Source organism: Phyllostomus hastatus, unplaced genomic scaffold (genome assembly GCF_019186645.2).
Source record: "Phyllostomus hastatus isolate PE091 unplaced genomic scaffold, TTU_PhHast_1.1 phas_scaffold_501, whole genome shotgun sequence".
Classification (NCBI taxonomy): domain Eukaryota; kingdom Metazoa; phylum Chordata; class Mammalia; order Chiroptera; family Phyllostomidae; genus Phyllostomus; species Phyllostomus hastatus.
The window spans coordinates 50913962-50931114 of NW_025334033.1; the positions used below are offsets into that span (position 1 = coordinate 50913962).

Genomic DNA, 17153 nt, shown 5'->3' on the forward strand with positions numbered 1-17153 from the left:
TTTGCCGGAAGTAGTGTAGGGATGACGCAAAAGTGTCGCGCAATGGTAAATCCGGAAGAAACAAGAGTGCGGCGTGATTATGGTGAGAGAGGAGGGTTGGAGAAGGACCTTTATCAGACTATATTTTGGGCCAAAATTCGGAGAGTCAGCCCCTGGCCAGATTTCCTCCACACTTCCTTATTTTCATTCCAATCCTAACTGTTGAAGTGCTCCAGGCGGGCCCCGTTACGCTCTAGCGAGTAGGCACAGGGCTGGGTTAGGACTGAAAGGATCCGGAGGTGGGTTTTTGAGGGAAGAAGGGAAAGGAGTGGACAGAAGAAAAGGAGGAACTCAAGAACATGGGATGTATTTTCGACTTTTTTAACCCTAAAATTTCTCTTTCAAGGGGAAGCAAAAGAAAACAAGGAAATATGCGACCATGAAGCGAATGCTTAGTCTGAGAGATCAGAGGCTGTGAGTGTCCGGAATCAACTGGGCTCATAGGCTGCCTAGAGATACAAAAGTCACGAGGGGATAAGTAGCAAAACTATTGTTGTTGTTTTGTATTCACTTTTAATATTATTGTCTTCGGCTTACACAGCATGAGATAGTCCAGTGTGTACCATCCGCATAGCCGCCGAGTTGAGTACACTGGTGAATGGGATGGGAATCGAACATCTAAGTGTTCACCTTGTTCACCGTTTTTTTGTACTTTATCTGCCGTATCGTATTTAAGCTTCCTAATAGTTCTGTGAAGTGAGTAGGATATCTTTATGTTCCTGTCGTTAGACTCCCCCATTCCACAGAAAAAAATGTTATAAGTGTTGGAAGAAGGTGAGGTCAGATACCGTGTTTGCCTTGTGTCTCCAGCGCCTGATGTTCAAATATTTTTGGAAGAAAGAATGGGAAACGTCTAAATGTCTTTGTTTTGTAAATCTCACAGTGGGAGAAGAGGGTAGAACGGTATTTCCTATTATAAGACGGACTTCAAAGGCTCCCCTGCTTCGGTGAAGAATGGACAAAGTTATTTCATAAGGACTGGCCTTCATTGTGTTTAAGAGCTCAGTGCAATGGAACTGTCCTCAGTGTCTCCACAGTTACTGGATTGTATGAAAATACAGCCTTTAGTCTGTGTTTTATTTGTAGTGTTTGGGAAGTTTGCCCATTGAAAATATTTCATTTCTAGTTAAAGGTTAAATAGTGTGTATATATTGTTACATTTTAACCCTTTATAAAAGACATGTAGAGGTTCCTTCCCTCTCCCTAATGTTGAAACATCTGAGTCCTCAGGAGATAAATGTCAGCCTTTTTACCCAAGCAGTGGGTAGAAAGGCTGACGTTTTGATCCTTGATTAGAGCTTCTGACCAAGAAAGAAAGGATAGTATAACTAACATCTATATTTATCCATTGATAATTTTTGAGTTATTGCTAGAGATTTTTTAACTTGTGTCTAATGAATTAATTATGTTAATTTCAGGCTACTTCCCACAGTTATTTGTAGTAAAAAATACGTATGTTTATGTTAATGTAAAAAAGTATGCGCATATTAATGTAAAGCAGTTACAAGATAAGATTTCCTCTGAAGACAAGAAAAGAAACTTTTAATTTTGAATGAGATTATAACTGCTATTGTTTTTTCTTATTTTCTGCATTTAATTTGCTTTTTCTTTCCTAGTAAAGAAAAGGATAGGTTAAAACCTAAAAAGAAAGAAAAGAAAGATCCTAGTGCACTCAAGGAGAGAGAAGTGTGAGTAATCCACATTTTTCAAGTGTTCCTTAAAAATACTCTAAAACCATACACCTCTCAGAAATCCAGGCTTTCCTGAACTGATTTGCTCAGTCATTTGTAAGCCTACAACTATGCAAACAAAAATGATATTAATGTATGTATATCAACTAGAATGGTCCTAAGGCTTTTGAATTTCATAGACCAGTAAATTTTTCCCTAAAATGAGTTTATTTAAGCCAAACTAATTACAAATGCTGGAAAGCAGGGTCTGAAATGCTCTTAATTACCATTGTTTCACACACAGTTGTTTCAGAAAAGAGAAAATGCATCATCAAAAAAAATAGTAAGGCTGTATCTTCAGAATAAAGGTTATTCCTTTTAAGTAAACACATTTAACTTTATGAAACTTCTTCACATTTTTCTTACTTTTTCTCATTTTTCCTTAGAATGGTGATGGATAAATCACAGGGTTTATTTCCAAGAACAAGAAAGAAGGAGCTTAATCTATGGCAAACTGTTCCAAGTAGAATCTTGTTTTTGTTGATACCAAACTATCAATGTACATATTACTTTGTGTTTTCTTTTTCTTTCAGTCCCCAATACTCTTCCTGCTTATTCTTCCAATATAACACACAGCTGGGCCCACCTTACCACATCCTGGTTGATACCAACTTTATCAACTTTTCCATCAAGGCTAAATTGGACTTAGTGCAGTCAATGATGGACTGTCTCTATGCCAAGTGTGAGTATCATACTTTTACATTTCTGTGACATTCATACAGAAATAATCATATTTGTCCAAATACATGAAAAGAGGGGAATGGGGTTCTAGTTAATTTAAATGCTGGGCTTTTAATGTGCTTACCATAGCAATGAACATTTTCAATGAGTTTTGAAATACAATGCAAACTTGACTGGGAATGATTAAACTTTCACAATTCAGAAAACACTTAGTGTTCTTGGGTCATTGGCATCAATTTTGAACATAGGGAAATTTTTTTCAGGATAAATGAAAACTTATTCTATTTCTCAGTGTATATATTCTTTTACATTGTGGAGAAAGCTATAGTGTAGAAAAGCTAAATAAGACATTTCGTCATTTACAATCACAGAACCAAAAGTGATGATGGTCACTGATTCCTAGTTTATCTAGTTTGGTATTTATTTGTACCACAAAGGATCTGGGTAGTTTGTTTATACCTAGTCATGCAGTTTACCATCAATACCCCTTATGTATTTGGATGTCCCTTCCTTCAAATGATCTTCCCTCACTTTCATGAGTAGGAAAAAGAAAATTTAGGCCAAGTACAGGGAATAACTTCCTAATAGTGAGATCTGTTGCATTTTGTGGTGGGTTTATATTCATAATATTGGGTTGGCCAAATGTTCATAGGTTTTTTTCTGTACGATGGCTCTAGTAGAGCTTAGTTGTCTTTAAATTCATTCGAAACAGTTTTGTTAGATTGTATTGTGACTGCTATCATATCAGTGTGCATTTTAAAAAACTTCCCAAATTGGTGAATTTTTGTGTAGTCATTTTAATATTGAAGATGGAAGAAAATATGCAACATTTTCGGCATATTATGCTTTATTAGTTCAAGAAAGGTAAAAGCAACCAAAATGCAAAAAAGATTTGTGCAGTATATGGAGAAGGTGCTGTGACTGATCAAATGTGTCAAAAGCAGTTTGTGAAGTTTTATGCGGGAAATCTCTCACTGGACAATGCTCCACGATTGGGTAGACCAGTTGAAGCTGATAGTGATAAAATTAAGACATTGATTGAGAATAATCAATGGTCTACCATGTGGGAGATAGCCGACATTTTCAAAATATCTAAATCAATAATGTTACTGATAAAAATGAAAAATGCATCTTTTATTTTACAGAAAAAAATTAAACATACTTTTTGACCAACCCAGTGTTTTCCAGACATCTAGTTAAAGATACAAATGAAAATTAAACTTATACTTTGCTATAAAGAATAAATTACTATACTCAGAGGAAAATTTTTGCACCTCCTTCTTTAATATTTAAAAGATACTGTATTATGAACAACATAATAGTCTTATAGAGTGATGGTAACAAATGTTTATTGATTTATTAAAATCAGCAGGATGGTGTAAGAGTATAATAGGTAAGAGCTAAATTCTTTAAATGTCTAAAATTAATAAAAAGAGGGACTGCATAAGTTATTACATTAACATAGGACAGTAGCCACCAAGTGATAAAACAGCTAATAGAGTAAAATATTGTAGTTATCTCTTAAGGATCAGAATTGGTGGTATGGGAAAGTTTCAGAGGATTATTACTTGTTCGTATAGACCTTTCTGTATTTCTTTTTAAAGCCATGTACATGTAATACTTTAAATTTTTAAAAAACCTCTTAGGAATAATGAAGCTTAGTCTGAAGCTGGGGTACTGTCATGCCTGTAGAGGTGGACTGGGGAGGCTCTGTACGAGGAAAGACAGTGAACTCAGTAGACGTGTCGTATTCCCATGGTGTTTCTCATAGTTGTCCTAGCTGCTTCTCCAACTTCTCAGGAATGCTGTGACTTACTTAGAAATGAGATGGACCGAGGGTTCAAACATGTCCCCTTGGCAGTGAATTCTTTCCTTGACACCATAGCCCCACCCCTATTATCTAGGTGATGATTGTTTAGGATAGCTTTTAGCCCTGTAGTTAGGCTTTCTCCGGATATGGATACTTTTAGAGTACAGCTATAATGCCTTTTCTGAAAACAAGCTTACTAAGAAGAATACCACTTTCTGCAGTCTCTTGTGCAACGTACCGTACATAATACCTCAAAGTAAAGGCTAAGGAAACATTTTAAGTGCAAACTCAGTTACTTAGGAGATTAATGTAACTGTTTTAATCTCTGCTTACTTAATTTTTCTTCACTTGGCCTCTATTCCTAAAGGGAGGCCTTTATCTTCTTGCCTTTAAGATGCCTCATTGATGCTTTCAAAGCTCCCAGTATATTCCATTTCCATCAGATACTCCAACAAGGAGAAATAATGAGCTTCCCATCAGCTTTCTTTTCGGCTTCTGAGTGCTCTTCTCTGTTACTTTGTGTTGCTTTATAATGATCCTCCTGGGCCCACTCCCCTGCCCCAGATGCAAGCCTTGCTTGTTTCGCCGCTGCATGGCCCTGAAATTGATCTTCTCAGGGCCTGGATTGCTCTCTGGTTCCATGATGATCTGATCTTACTGACTTTATACCTTTATTTTACAACTGCTCTTTCTTCTGGGCGTTGTTTTTGATTTAAAGTTTCTTAACTCTTGTCTGCTTTCAAAAGTATTAATGTACTTGAAAGCACAGCATTAAAAAAATCAAAGTTCCCTATAATGTCTTACCTCAGAGAGGGGCAATTTTTAAAAAATTCATAAATAATCTCTCCAGGATGAAAGTTAGTTTTGTTTCTTTTATTAATAAAAATGAATCACATTCATTATTACTTATGTGCTTTTTTAAAACTACTTTGAAATATACTTCACATAGTATACAACATACCTATTTAAAGTATACAGTTCTATGGTTTGTAGTGTGTTCATAGTTGGTCTTTAAGACGTTTTCACTAATCCAAAAAAGTGTCCGAACCCCTTAGCCATCACCCTTCAACTCTTCCCTTTCCCGCCATCCCTAGCAGCCATGAATTTGTTTTCTGTCTGTGTAGATTTGCCTATTCTGGACACTTCATTAATGTGGGATCAAAATATTTGGTCCTCTCTCACTTAGCATAGCATTCTCAGAGTTATCTATGGTAAAGCATATATCAATTCTTTTTATTACCAAATAATATTCTATTGGATGGATAGACCACATGTTACTTATTCATTTCTGCTTGCTATTTATGTTGAAAAACTGTATTATGAATGTTTTTCTGTCAATATTTATAGATGTGCCTCATTCCTTTTTAAGTTACATAGTCTTTTGTTTTTTATAATTTTATTTATTTATTTATTTTTAGAGGGGAAGGAAGGAGAGAGAGGAGAGAAATATCAGTGTGTGGTTGCCTTTCATGTACCCACTACTGGGGACCTGACCCATAACTCAGGCGTGTGCCCTGGCTGGGAATTGAACTGGTGACCCTTTGGTTCACAGGCCGGCACTCAATCTACTGAGCTACACCAGCCAGGGCCTATTGTTTATAATTAAAAAAAAAACACACAATATTTTGCTAGACATTTGGAGGCCCTGTGATAAACAAGGCTGCAGTAAATTGGTGAATATGTCTGTGTTAAAGTGAAATATTCAAGATACATTTTCTCGAGCTATATTGCAATATCAAGGGGCATGTATATTTTTTAATTCTAATAGGTATTGCAAAATTGCCCTCAAATAGTTATATGATTTTATACACCTACTAACTTTGTTTGAAAATACCTGTTTCCCAGCCCTGGCTGGCGTAGCTCAGTGGATTGAGCGCAGGCTGCAAACCAAAGTATTGCAGGTTCAATTCTCAGAGTACATGCCTGGGTTGCAGGCCATGACCTCCAGCAACCGCACATTGATGGTTCTCTCTCTCTCTCTCTCTCTCTCTCTCTCTCTCTCTCTCTCTCTCTCTCTCCCTCCCTTCCCTCTCTAAAAATAAATAAATAAAATCTTTAAAAAAAAAGAAAAGAAAATACCTGTTTCCCTAATATTGGGTATTTTTGTCTGTTGAATCTGCCACTCTAACAGATAGAAAATGAAATCTTGTTTCAATTAATATCTCCTTATAGTAAGATTGAGCCTCTTTATGCTCACTGACCATTTGTATGTCTTCTCTGAACTGAAATGTGACATGGTGGTTAAGAACCCCGTCTGTATTCAGACAGTTTCGGTTCAAATCTCATCTTTACTCTTTGCTGTCTGGGTACTTCTTTGTGTCTCAGGTTCCGCATCTATAAAATGGGGGAAAGAATAATAATAACATTACCTGATAGGAATCCTTCTGAAGAGTAAATGAGATAATCCTTGTACAGTGCTTAGCATAATGTCTAGAAAATAGCACATAGTTCTAAGCTATTATAAGCTCCTAATATACTAAGGAAATTAGCCCTTTGAGAAATGTAGAAATATATTTCCCAATTTTATTTATACTTCACTTTAATATGTCTTTTAGTTTGATGGTTGCAAAGAGAAGTTTTATACTTTTATGTGATCAAATTTACATTTTTTGTGTAATTTTAGGTTTCTTTTGGTTCACATTTAAATGTTTTTCATCTAGAACTGATGTTAATATGTAAAATAATGATGGGGATCCAGAGTAAGTTTTTCTCTATGACAGATACTTCATGGAATCTGTGGTGCGGGGTTGGAGTTCACTAGTTTCTTTATAAATAGGGATTTTATTCTCCTCCAGTTCTTATTCATTTCAGTGTGCTTATTCTGCTTTATCCAGAAGTCTCATGGGTCTTTTTAAGGTTCTCAACAGGATATAATTCAGAGAGAGTAAAGTGAGTTTCTTCACAAGTTCTTTTACTAACATGTATTTTTTCCTGGCAGGTATACCCTGTATAACTGACTGTGTGATGGCTGAAATTGAGAAATTGGGGCAGAAGTATCGAGTGGCTCTAAGGTAGGAGGGAGCTGGTCAGTCTAGATTTGTTCTAGATCGGTATACCGAAGGTTCTTTTGACTTCATCTGTTTGCTGTCCAAAGATTTCTTGGCTGATGAGAGTAAATAAAAATATAAAACTAGTTAACTATGGTCAAGAACATAGGCAATTGAAGTTTAGAGATTTTTAAGCTGCGGCCTTTTAAAAAATTAAATGTATTGGTTAGTAACATTGTGTGTCTCCGGTGTTCAACTTTATAATACATCTGTGTCCTCCATTGTGTGCTCGCCACCTGGGGTCTGGTCTCTCCGGGCACATGTGTTTGACGCCCTTTGCTCTCTCCATCCTCCCCCAGCCCCTCTCCTCTGGTAACCACTGTACTGTTGTGTGTGTCTGTTTTGTTTATTCACTTGTTGCTTTCTGTTTCATATCCCACATATGAGTGAAATCATATGGTTCTTGTCCTTGTCTGCCTTGTTTCACTTAGTGCGATACTCTCAAGATCTATCATCGATGTTTTTGCAAAAGGCAGCATTTTCACCTTTTTTATGGCTGAGTATTCCATTATATGTGTGTATGTGCCATATCTTCTTATCTCACCAGCAGTTGAAGAACACTTAGGATGTTTCTTTTTTTCTTTCTTTCTTTTCTGTTTTCAAGTTTTCAGTTGAGTTTAATAGGTTGTTTCTATGTCTTGGCTGTTCTGAATGATAAGCTGAAGCTTCTTCAACTAACTTAATCATGTTGGTCTTCTGGGCCACCTCTTATGTTTCTCTAGATTTTCAGTTAGAAATTGTCTTTCAATTACTTTATCTAGACATTTCCATCAGAATCTCACAGTTAAAGAATGCACATTCTCAGTTTTGAGTTTACTCTAGAAAGTACCCTTGAGTTTAGAGTAGCAGTTCCCCGAGTATGGTCCTGGACCCCTAGAAATGTCAGAGACCTTTGCAGGGAGTTTGTGAAACTTTTCATAATAATACAAGACACTGCCTTTGTCAGAGCGCTGACATTTGTACTGACGGCAGAAGTGCTGGTTCGGTGCCTGAGTACAAATCAAGGCAATGAGCCCAAATAATGCTAGTAGTCTTCATACTCTTCACTGCCAACCACTGACAGTTTTAAAAAAAAAAAAGCCAGAGTTATTTAAGAATGTTCTTGATGAGCCCTGGCTGGTGTGGCTCAGTGGTTGAGTGCCAGCCTGCGAATCAAAGGGGCACTGGATCAATTTCCAGTTGGGCACATGCCTGGGTTGCAGGCCAGGTCCCCACTAGGGAACACGCAAGAGGCAACCACACATTGTTTCCCTCTGTTTCTCCCTCCCTTCCCCTCTAAAAATAAATAAATAGAATCTTTAGAAAAAAATGTTCTTGATGAAACGGTGAAATTTGTTCATTGTATTAAGTCTCAATCCTGGAGAACACGTCGGTGTCCTTTGTGATAATGTGAAGCACAGCTAGGGCGCCTCTGCTGACGACGGGGTGAAGGTCATCTCAGCTAAAAGCATCTGTGTGCTTGTTTGAGTTGTGGGCCGAGCCAGCTGCTTTTTCATGGGCTGTAATTTTTATCCAAAGAACAACAGACAAACACTGATTTTTCAGATTTTGGTATTTAGCAAATACTTCCTCAGAAATGCAGTGAACCTGTCATTCTAAGGAAAACAACTTATCGTATTAGTTACCAATGATAAAATTCAAGTTTTCAAGTTAAAACTTGAAGTTTTAACTTGAGTTTTAGAGTTTTGGAAAAACTCTAATTAGAGTAATTAGAGTTTTGGAAAATCATGAGCTTACCACCTTCCCAATACTAAAGACCTTTTTGTTGAGACCAGTGAAGATATTGAGTATGAGTATTTTGATACTGTATAATATAATGAAATGTGTCAGTATTTGGAAGATCTGTGTAACTCAGTGAATCACTATTTCCAAGTGATCCATACATGATGTTACAAAATTAGGCATGGATAAAAGACTCATTCAAAGTGCAAGGTACACTTGTGGACTTGTGTGTGTGTGTCAGCTTTATAGAGGTGTGGTTTACGTACTGTAAAATTGGCCAAGTTTAATTGTGTCATTTGATGGCTCTGGCAAATGTATACAGTCATGAAACCATCATCATAGGTGTGAATTAGAACATCCCATCACACCAGAAATATGATTCCATTTATATGAAATTCTAGAAAAGGCAAAACTGTAGTAATAGAATGCAGATCAGTGGTTACCTGCAGCTGAGGATGGGAAGGGGATCAGCTATAAAGGGGACACAGGGAACATTTTGTAGTGATGGAAATGTTTAGTATCTTGATTGTAGGGGTAGTGACATGGATATGTGTATTTATCAAAACTCATTGAATTTTATATTTATAATCAGTAAGTTTTATTATATTTTATTCATACCTAATACAGCTAATTTTTAAAGGCAAATAAAGGGGACCCAAATGTATGAGTGGTAGCATTGTTTAGATCAATAGTAGGAAAGTGATTAACTGTTACAATAAAATATTGATTATCCCTGTGGGGAAAAATTAAATTGGATCTTTATCTCACTTCTTTCATAAAAACCAATTCCAGGTAGATTAAGTGTCTAAACTCTTACAGAAAATACAGAGAATACCTTAGTGATTTTAGAGTGGGCAGGGATTTGTTAAGAAATACAAACCATAATGGAAACCAATCAATTTGACCCTATTGAAATTGAATACTTCTCTATAACAAAAGACACCATAAACATAGTGAAAAGATAAGCCACAGATATTAGTAACAATTATAATCAACAAGGGGTTTATTTTTTTTTTTAAGATTTTATTTTATTTTTAGAGAGGGAAGGGGGAGAGAGAGAGAAAGAGAGAGAGAGAGAGAGAGAGAGAGAGAGATCAATGTGCGGTTGCTGGGGGTTATGGCCTGCAACCCAGGAATGTACCCTGGCTGGGAATCGAACCTGGGACACTTTAGTTCCCAGCCCGCGCTCAATCCACTGAGCTACACCAGCCAGGGCAACAAGGGGTTTATTTTAAAATGCATTTAAAAACTACAGGCCTATAAGACAAAGAGAGAATCCTTAAAATCACAATGAAATTACCATTTCATACCGAAAAGATCAGCAAGAATTAAAGTATTCTTGACAATACCAAAATAGTTGAGACTGTGGAGCAATGGGAATTCTCACACCGGGTTGCTAACTGGATGTAAACTGGGCAGTCATTTTGGAGAGCAGTTTGGTAATGTCTGATAGAAACCAGGTTGTCCATACCCTTGCAGCACTGTGTCTTCCAACCTGGGATCACAACCTATAGGTTACAGAGTCTACATAATGGTTCACAGCAAGTGTTTTTTAATGAAGTACAGACTGAACTAAACATAAAATACCAGCATGCACTGCATGTAGCACAGGTTGGGTACTGTATCACAGAGCTTTTTTTACCTTTGTGTGTGTGTGTTTCTATGTGCTTGCTGTGTGCCTGGTAAAATGTGTTTCATACTGTAGATCTGGTAAAAAAAAAACAAAGCAGGGGAGGGTGGCTGCCATAGCGAAGCTCACATATATTTATTGGAAACAATTACTGGAATTTTCTTACATGTATAGTAGCAAACAATGTCAGGCAGCTAAAAGATCTATTAAGATAATGAATAAATTGTGGAATGTTTATGAATTAAATACTACACAGAAATAAAAATGAACGAAGTAGAGGTATATGTCAATGTGGATAAACCACAAAGACAATGTAAAAAAGAAAGCAAGCACATATGTAGAACATACAATTTATGTAAAGTTTAAAAACATGCAAACTTGGCCTGGCTGGGTAGCTCAGTTGTTCAGAGCATCATCCTGATATACCAAGGTTGCAGGTTCAATCCCCAATCAGGGCACATACAAGAATCAACCAATGAATGCGTAAATAAGTGGAACAACAACTCTCTTTCTCTTTCTCTCTCAAATCAATAAATTGTTTTCAAAATGTTTAATGCAAGCTACATTGTTTACAGGCACATACATACATAATCTCATATACACAGTAAAATTTGTGTGGGACTGATAAATACTTGCAGAGAGGTAAAAGGAGACTAAGAATGGAGAGGGGGCTTCTTTTTATTTGTAATGTTTAACTCAATGGTGGGTACAGTTCATCATTCCTTATACTTTTTTTACATAGTTGAAATACTTTGAATGAAAAGGGGTAAAGAGGCAATTATTTTAAAATAATTAAAAAATAAACAGTGGGAGGGGAGAAAATAGAAGCAGCAAGTGGAAGCACCAAGTTTGGCTGTGAAGAAAAGCAGAGACGTGGGGTGTTACCTGGAAGGGCTGGTATAAGTAAAAGATTTTTTTTTCTTTTTTAAAATGGATGAAGTACTAAGGCGTGTTGGTGTGTTTCCGGGAAAGAGCAGTGGGAAGGAGGAGATCGGTGGTTCCAGCAGTGAAGGGAGAACTAGAGCGAAGGCCTAGACTGTCGCCTGCGTTGCCTCTCGGCAGTCAGTCTGCCTGTCTTGCAGCGTGTCCTGTTCCGTCTTCCTCAGACAAAGCTTTGCTTGCGTCCCCTGTCCTGGAGACGTCTTGAATGACTCCCCGTCACCTGTGTCACAGAGCTCTCGCTCCTCAGCCTGGCATCAGAGACCCCTCTTCCCAGCCTGTCCTCTACCTGCCTCTCCAGCCCCATCTCACTTTCCTCCCTGTGAACACCTTCTCCCTCTTCCCTGAACACACCCGAACCGTTTCACAGATGGCTGGTGCCCCATTTGGAACGTGCCTGCCTTCACTTTGCCTGGAACATTCTTTTATCTTCATTTTATTTTTATCTCCATGTAACTTTTTTCAAATTTACCCAGCCCACATTGACCTAGCTCTGAACTGCTGCGGTGTGGGATATTCTTGCTGCACGTGGTACCTGTGTGCTGCCTTGTATTTTTATTCCTTCGGTGACTCATCACCATTGTGTAATCGAGTGCGGCTCTGGGGATCGCGGGCCTGGGTTTTTCTATTTCTGATTTGTGTGAAACTAATACGTGTTTGATTTGCTAATGGCAAACAGTATGAACATATACATCCAGGATGGGGCAAAATAGGTTTACAGTTGTGAGTATGCAAAAAAGAGTTTATTCTTGCATCATTATTTATTATTGTATTCTTTTCCATACAAATAACTGTAAACCTACTTTTGCCACACCCTGTAAAATAAAAAATAAAATTCCCCCTCCATATTCACACTTTGTTCATTCTCCTATCCTAAGATTGACCATTGAAAATGATTAGTATATACTTAATATGTATTTTTCCAGGCAAATGCAAATCTAGAGAAAGAATCAGAGAAAAGATTTATATTTTCTTAATTGAATGGTAGCTAGTACAGTGACCTGTTTTATTAAACAATTTATATATTTGAACAGTTAAATTTTTAAAAAGTAAATAAAATAAATAAAATAAAATAAAACAATTTATTATAGGTCCTTCTACATTGATACCTACAACCCTGCCTCATTTTTTTAATAGGATAGGAGCACCAAAATGTATTAACTTTTCCCTTATTGATGGATATTCAGATTATTTCCAGTTTTTCACTATTATGAACTATGCTGCAGTGGCCATCCTTGTGCCTATATTCTTGTACATATGTGTAAGAAAACTTTCTAAAAATGAATTGGTTGGCTTAAAATTGATTTGGCTTGAAATCCTGGATTTTCCAGCTGGATTACTTTAAGCAAATACCTTCACCCCTGAATCTGCTACCTCATCTGTAAAATGGAAATAATAATAATTCAGGGTTTCATGAACATTACATGACCTAAGACACACCAGCTGTCAGTCAGGAAGTTTTAATTCCCTTTCATATCAGTTGTCTTTCCAGTTAGAAGGTCAGCTTCATGAGGAGTGGGGTGCCTTAAAACCTACATGTAGATCGTGTTACTCTTACTTCACTGAGTGCATCTGAGAAAGTTATCCAGTTGCCAGAATGTTTCCCTTACTCTGTCTCTGTAACCCTCCAGGATCGCCAAGGATCCAAGATTTGAACGATTACCATGCACGCACAAAGGAACCTATGCAGACGACTGCTTAGTCCAGAGAGTAACTCAGGTATTGTTTACTTTGGGCTTTTAAAAAAGAAAAGATAAGCTATTTTCTCCTGAATGTTTATGGTCAGAGAAGGATCTAGGAATATAAATTGTAAAAAAAAAAAAAAAAAATTTTGCAGAGAATCCCTTTATAGGAAGTGGAGATGTCCTCATTTACTTGAGAATGCGGACTGGAAAAGTACACTCTAACTGTAATGGAAAGATCATGGGGTGGGGAGGAGACATGGGTTTCAAATACCAGCACCTGAATTTGCTAGGTGTGTGATTTGGGGCACTTACTGATTCCTGATTCTATAAATCTTCTCTATAAAATGATTAGAGTGAGTGAGTGTGGACAGTAATACAGTTGACCCTTGAACAATGCCAGGGTTAGGGGCTCTGACCCCTGCACGGTCAAAAATCTCTATTATAACTTTTGGCTACCCCAAAACTTAAGTTGTCCCTTGGTGTCCATGGGGGATTGGGTCTAGGACCCCACTGTGGATACCAAACTCTGTGGCTGCTCAGGCCCCCTGTATAAAACGGCGTGGATCGATGCATACGGTCTGCTGTCTGCATCTGCAAACTCCCAAGCACAGAACAAAAACAGTGCAGGTATTTACTGGAAAAAAAAATCCATATACAAGTGGACCTAAGCAATTAAAACCCTGGTTGTTCAAGGGTCAACTTGTGTGAGATTTCACCTCTCTGTGAACCTAAAATACAGTTCTATTTCCGTTTACTCCCCCATGAAGGAATTTTGTTCCTCCCTGCCATGCCTAACCCAGATGTAGTTCTCAGCTACATCTAAGTCTCCCAGGTGCTGTCTCTCAGGGACGCTGGAATCGGTGGATTTTTTATCCTTGTCAAGCACCACAAGAACATCTGCTACTAGTTGCCCTTACAAGAGCCTCTCTCTGCTGAGGATCATCCTCTTCACTGGGTGACCACACTGCCAGCCCTTTAGCTATTCCATCTCATGGGTGTGGCCAGCATTTCCCTTAATTTCCTACCGCACAGCAGACATCAGCCTACAGCGCTTTATAAAACTCAACAGAAGATTTGGTGTGATGGAAGCAAAGTACAACACACGCTCGCTCCCAGCTGGCAGCTGCGTGTTATTTCTGTCAGAGTTGCTAGGCTCAGACTTGTCCTGGGGATCCTGTTCTGGCTTCATGGCCAGGAAGGTAGCCTGCCTCCACCACGGGAGGCCTCAGTAGCCTTGCGATCCTGAGAAAGGCAAAGGCTGTGCCCTCCAACCTAAGGCACTTACTATGCCTTTGCCTCGAGTCCTTCTGGGCATTTTCCCAAAAGCAAGGAATTGTCTGCCTCAGATGTGAAAGTCCCTTCCACTTTGGAGACAAAAAATGGTGCGCAGCTTAGCTTTTCTATCTGCAACCCCCCCCCCACCCCCACTGCTAAGATTCTTAGAGCTACATTCAGTTCAGGCAGCTTATTAATATGTTTTATAAATGTGAGCTCCTAGATCATAGTATCTACTCAACAAGTTACTATAACCTTGCCTTTGCTATTTACTGTGAAAATGAATGAATTCTTCACACTGGCCAGTGGTTGTGCCATTATAGTATCACTAAGTAGACTCAGTCACCTCGGTGTGTGTTTCTTACAGCACAAGTGTTACATTGTGGCCACAGTTGACCGGGACCTTAAACGAAGAATCAGGAAGATCCCTGGAGTTCCCATCATGTACATTTCTAATCATAGGTGAGAACTTCCTCTTGGGGAAGTGCTTCACAGTACGTAGTTCATATCAATTAAAAAATGAGGTCAGGTTATAGAAGAGTTTCAAAGAGATTTGTTGCATCAAATGTTCATATAGTTGTATTTGAAGAGATGAGACAAAAGAACAAGGGCAAAAGATAAAGCTAGGATTTAGGAATGAGGCAGACATTCACGTTGTTACAATATGATTACCAGAAGAAAGAGAGCAATGTGTTGCTTTAAACATAAAGCAGTAATTTAAATCAAGCCAATCTTTTTTGGCCAGAAATTTTCCTTTTAAAGCCTAGCGCATGTGATTAGACCCCCTCTGGGAAACTGAAAGCTTATTAAAAAAAAAAAAAAGCTGTTCTTTATCCTTCTTGGATGTTCCCATGTCAGCGCAAGGCCTTCACACTGCTGTTGCCCAGCCCTTCAGCCTGAGGAGAACACAGTGCAGAGGGCAGGACACGGGCTAAGGAGTCGGGCTTCCCTGGGCTCAGTGCCCGGCTTGCCCAGTTGTGACCTTTCTGACTTTGAAGAATAAAGAAAATGTATTCTAGTCATCATTCTGCTGTATATCACTCATTGTGGTAGCCCTTTAAAATATTCCCACTGACAGAAAGGACTCAGAGCGAGGGTGAGAGCATTGCCGTCAGTCAAGGGTGGGTTTTTATAGGTGCGTACTGGACCCACCTTTCTTACCAGTGTTAACTTTCTGTCCCGATCAGGTACAACATTGAGCGGATGCCAGATGATTATGGAGCCCCTCGGTTCTAATGCTGAAAGGATGGAGTTCCTCTGCCTTCCTTCAACTAACTTTCTCTGTTGCCAGTTTGTTAAACATGCTACAGAGCGACTTGTTATTGCTCCACTCACCCACTTGCTCTGTTATGTGCTAAGTATGATTAAATACACTCACTTTTTCATGTTGCTTTAAAAATGATGTTTTCTATCATTTTAATATTTGTTACATCTTTTTATAAATCCGATGATTGCTCACAGCTTTGATGGTTGTTATTTTATATTGATTTACTCAACAAATATTTATTAAGGTTGTACTCGGTACATAATAAGATACGATCCTGCCCTCAAGATACTCATATTACAGTGGGAAAGAGAACCATGTGAATGAATAAATGCAATAAAATACCAGTGCTAGAGTACAAGTACGAGGGAATAGACACATGAGAGGAAGGAATGATTTCTTTCTACTCGATTGGGATAGGGAGGGAGGAAAGGCTCGAGGTGTGGTGTTTGAATTAATCTTTAAAAATAAATAGAAATAAACAGGTGCTTGCCCAGTAAATGATGTGAAGAAAATGAGGCACAGGAGACATGAACAAAAGCACGGACTCAGATGTTACATGGAATGAGTGTGTTTTGCTGTGCAGCAACTGCCAGAAGATTTTTATAACTAGAACACAGTGGGGAGTTGTCTGTGCCCGCATCTGAGACTCCAGAGGTGTGAGGAGGGGGTACAGGCGACGTACGTGACTTGCTAACGGGTTTGGACTTGATCTTGAGGTCAACGGGGAGTTACTAAAATTTTAATTAGGGCACATAACATGATCAGAATAGCTGTTTTCAGTGATCACAAGGTAGTGCAGGAATAGACACATCACTGAAACAATAGAAAGTCCGTAAATCCCTGTATATTTTTGTCAGTTTGGTGTATTTTAAAGGTTGTATTTCAAACCCACAGAAAAAGAAGATTGTATGAGAAGGCCAAATAGTGTGGAGTCATTCTACCAGGGTTAGAATCCTGATTTTACCAGTTAAAATCTATAGAAATTGGGCAAACTACATAACCATTTGGTGCCTTCCTTGCTATCTCTTAAAAATATTTTGAAAAACATGGTTTTGTTTAATCCTCAAAACAATCCAGATGAGATGGGATTAAATTGAACAAAATAAGAGTTGTTCAATAAATGTTAGTTATGTTATAAATACAAGTTGACTATTCATTTGAAAAAACTTTGGATTTCTACTCTGTATCCTTTATGTGAATACATTTCAACTGTTCAAATAACAACTTTTTTTTTAAGCTATGGAAGTATTAGGAAAACACATGAAAAATATGTGTAACCTTTGCATAGAATTCTCAAATAAAATGAATGTAAAAACCATTAAAGAAAA

The 17153-nt window shown here is 38.0% G+C and overlaps 1 protein-coding gene across 2 annotated transcripts; it reads left to right on the forward strand.

The window, feature by feature from the left end:
* The first annotated feature begins 20 nt into the window (after nucleotides 1-20).
* Nucleotides 21-17153, forward strand: FCF1 (FCF1 rRNA-processing protein). Of its 2 annotated transcripts, none has more exons than XM_045822771.1 (8): nucleotides 21-82; nucleotides 386-453; nucleotides 1656-1727; nucleotides 2303-2451; nucleotides 7199-7271; nucleotides 13230-13317; nucleotides 14926-15020; nucleotides 15746-17153. In XM_045822771.1, the coding sequence occupies exons 1-8, from the start codon at nucleotides 80-82 to the stop codon at nucleotides 15792-15794; spliced, it is 597 nt and encodes a 198-aa protein (XP_045678727.1). In that variant the 5' UTR covers nucleotides 21-79; the 3' UTR covers nucleotides 15795-17153. The 2 variants fall into 2 exon arrangements, with proteins under 2 accessions (XP_045678727.1, XP_045678728.1); XM_045822772.1 differs by lacking the exon at nucleotides 21-82 and adding an exon at nucleotides 97-278.

Excerpts from the sequence above, each read along its gene's own strand:
- FCF1 (XM_045822771.1), top strand. Across the intron at positions 7,272-13,229 it reads AAGTATCGAGTGGCTCTAAG|GATCGCCAAGGATCCAAGAT; the intron begins GTAGGAGGGAGC and ends GTAACCCTCCAG. Across the intron at positions 13,318-14,925 it reads TAGTCCAGAGAGTAACTCAG|CACAAGTGTTACATTGTGGC; the intron begins GTATTGTTTACT and ends TGTTTCTTACAG.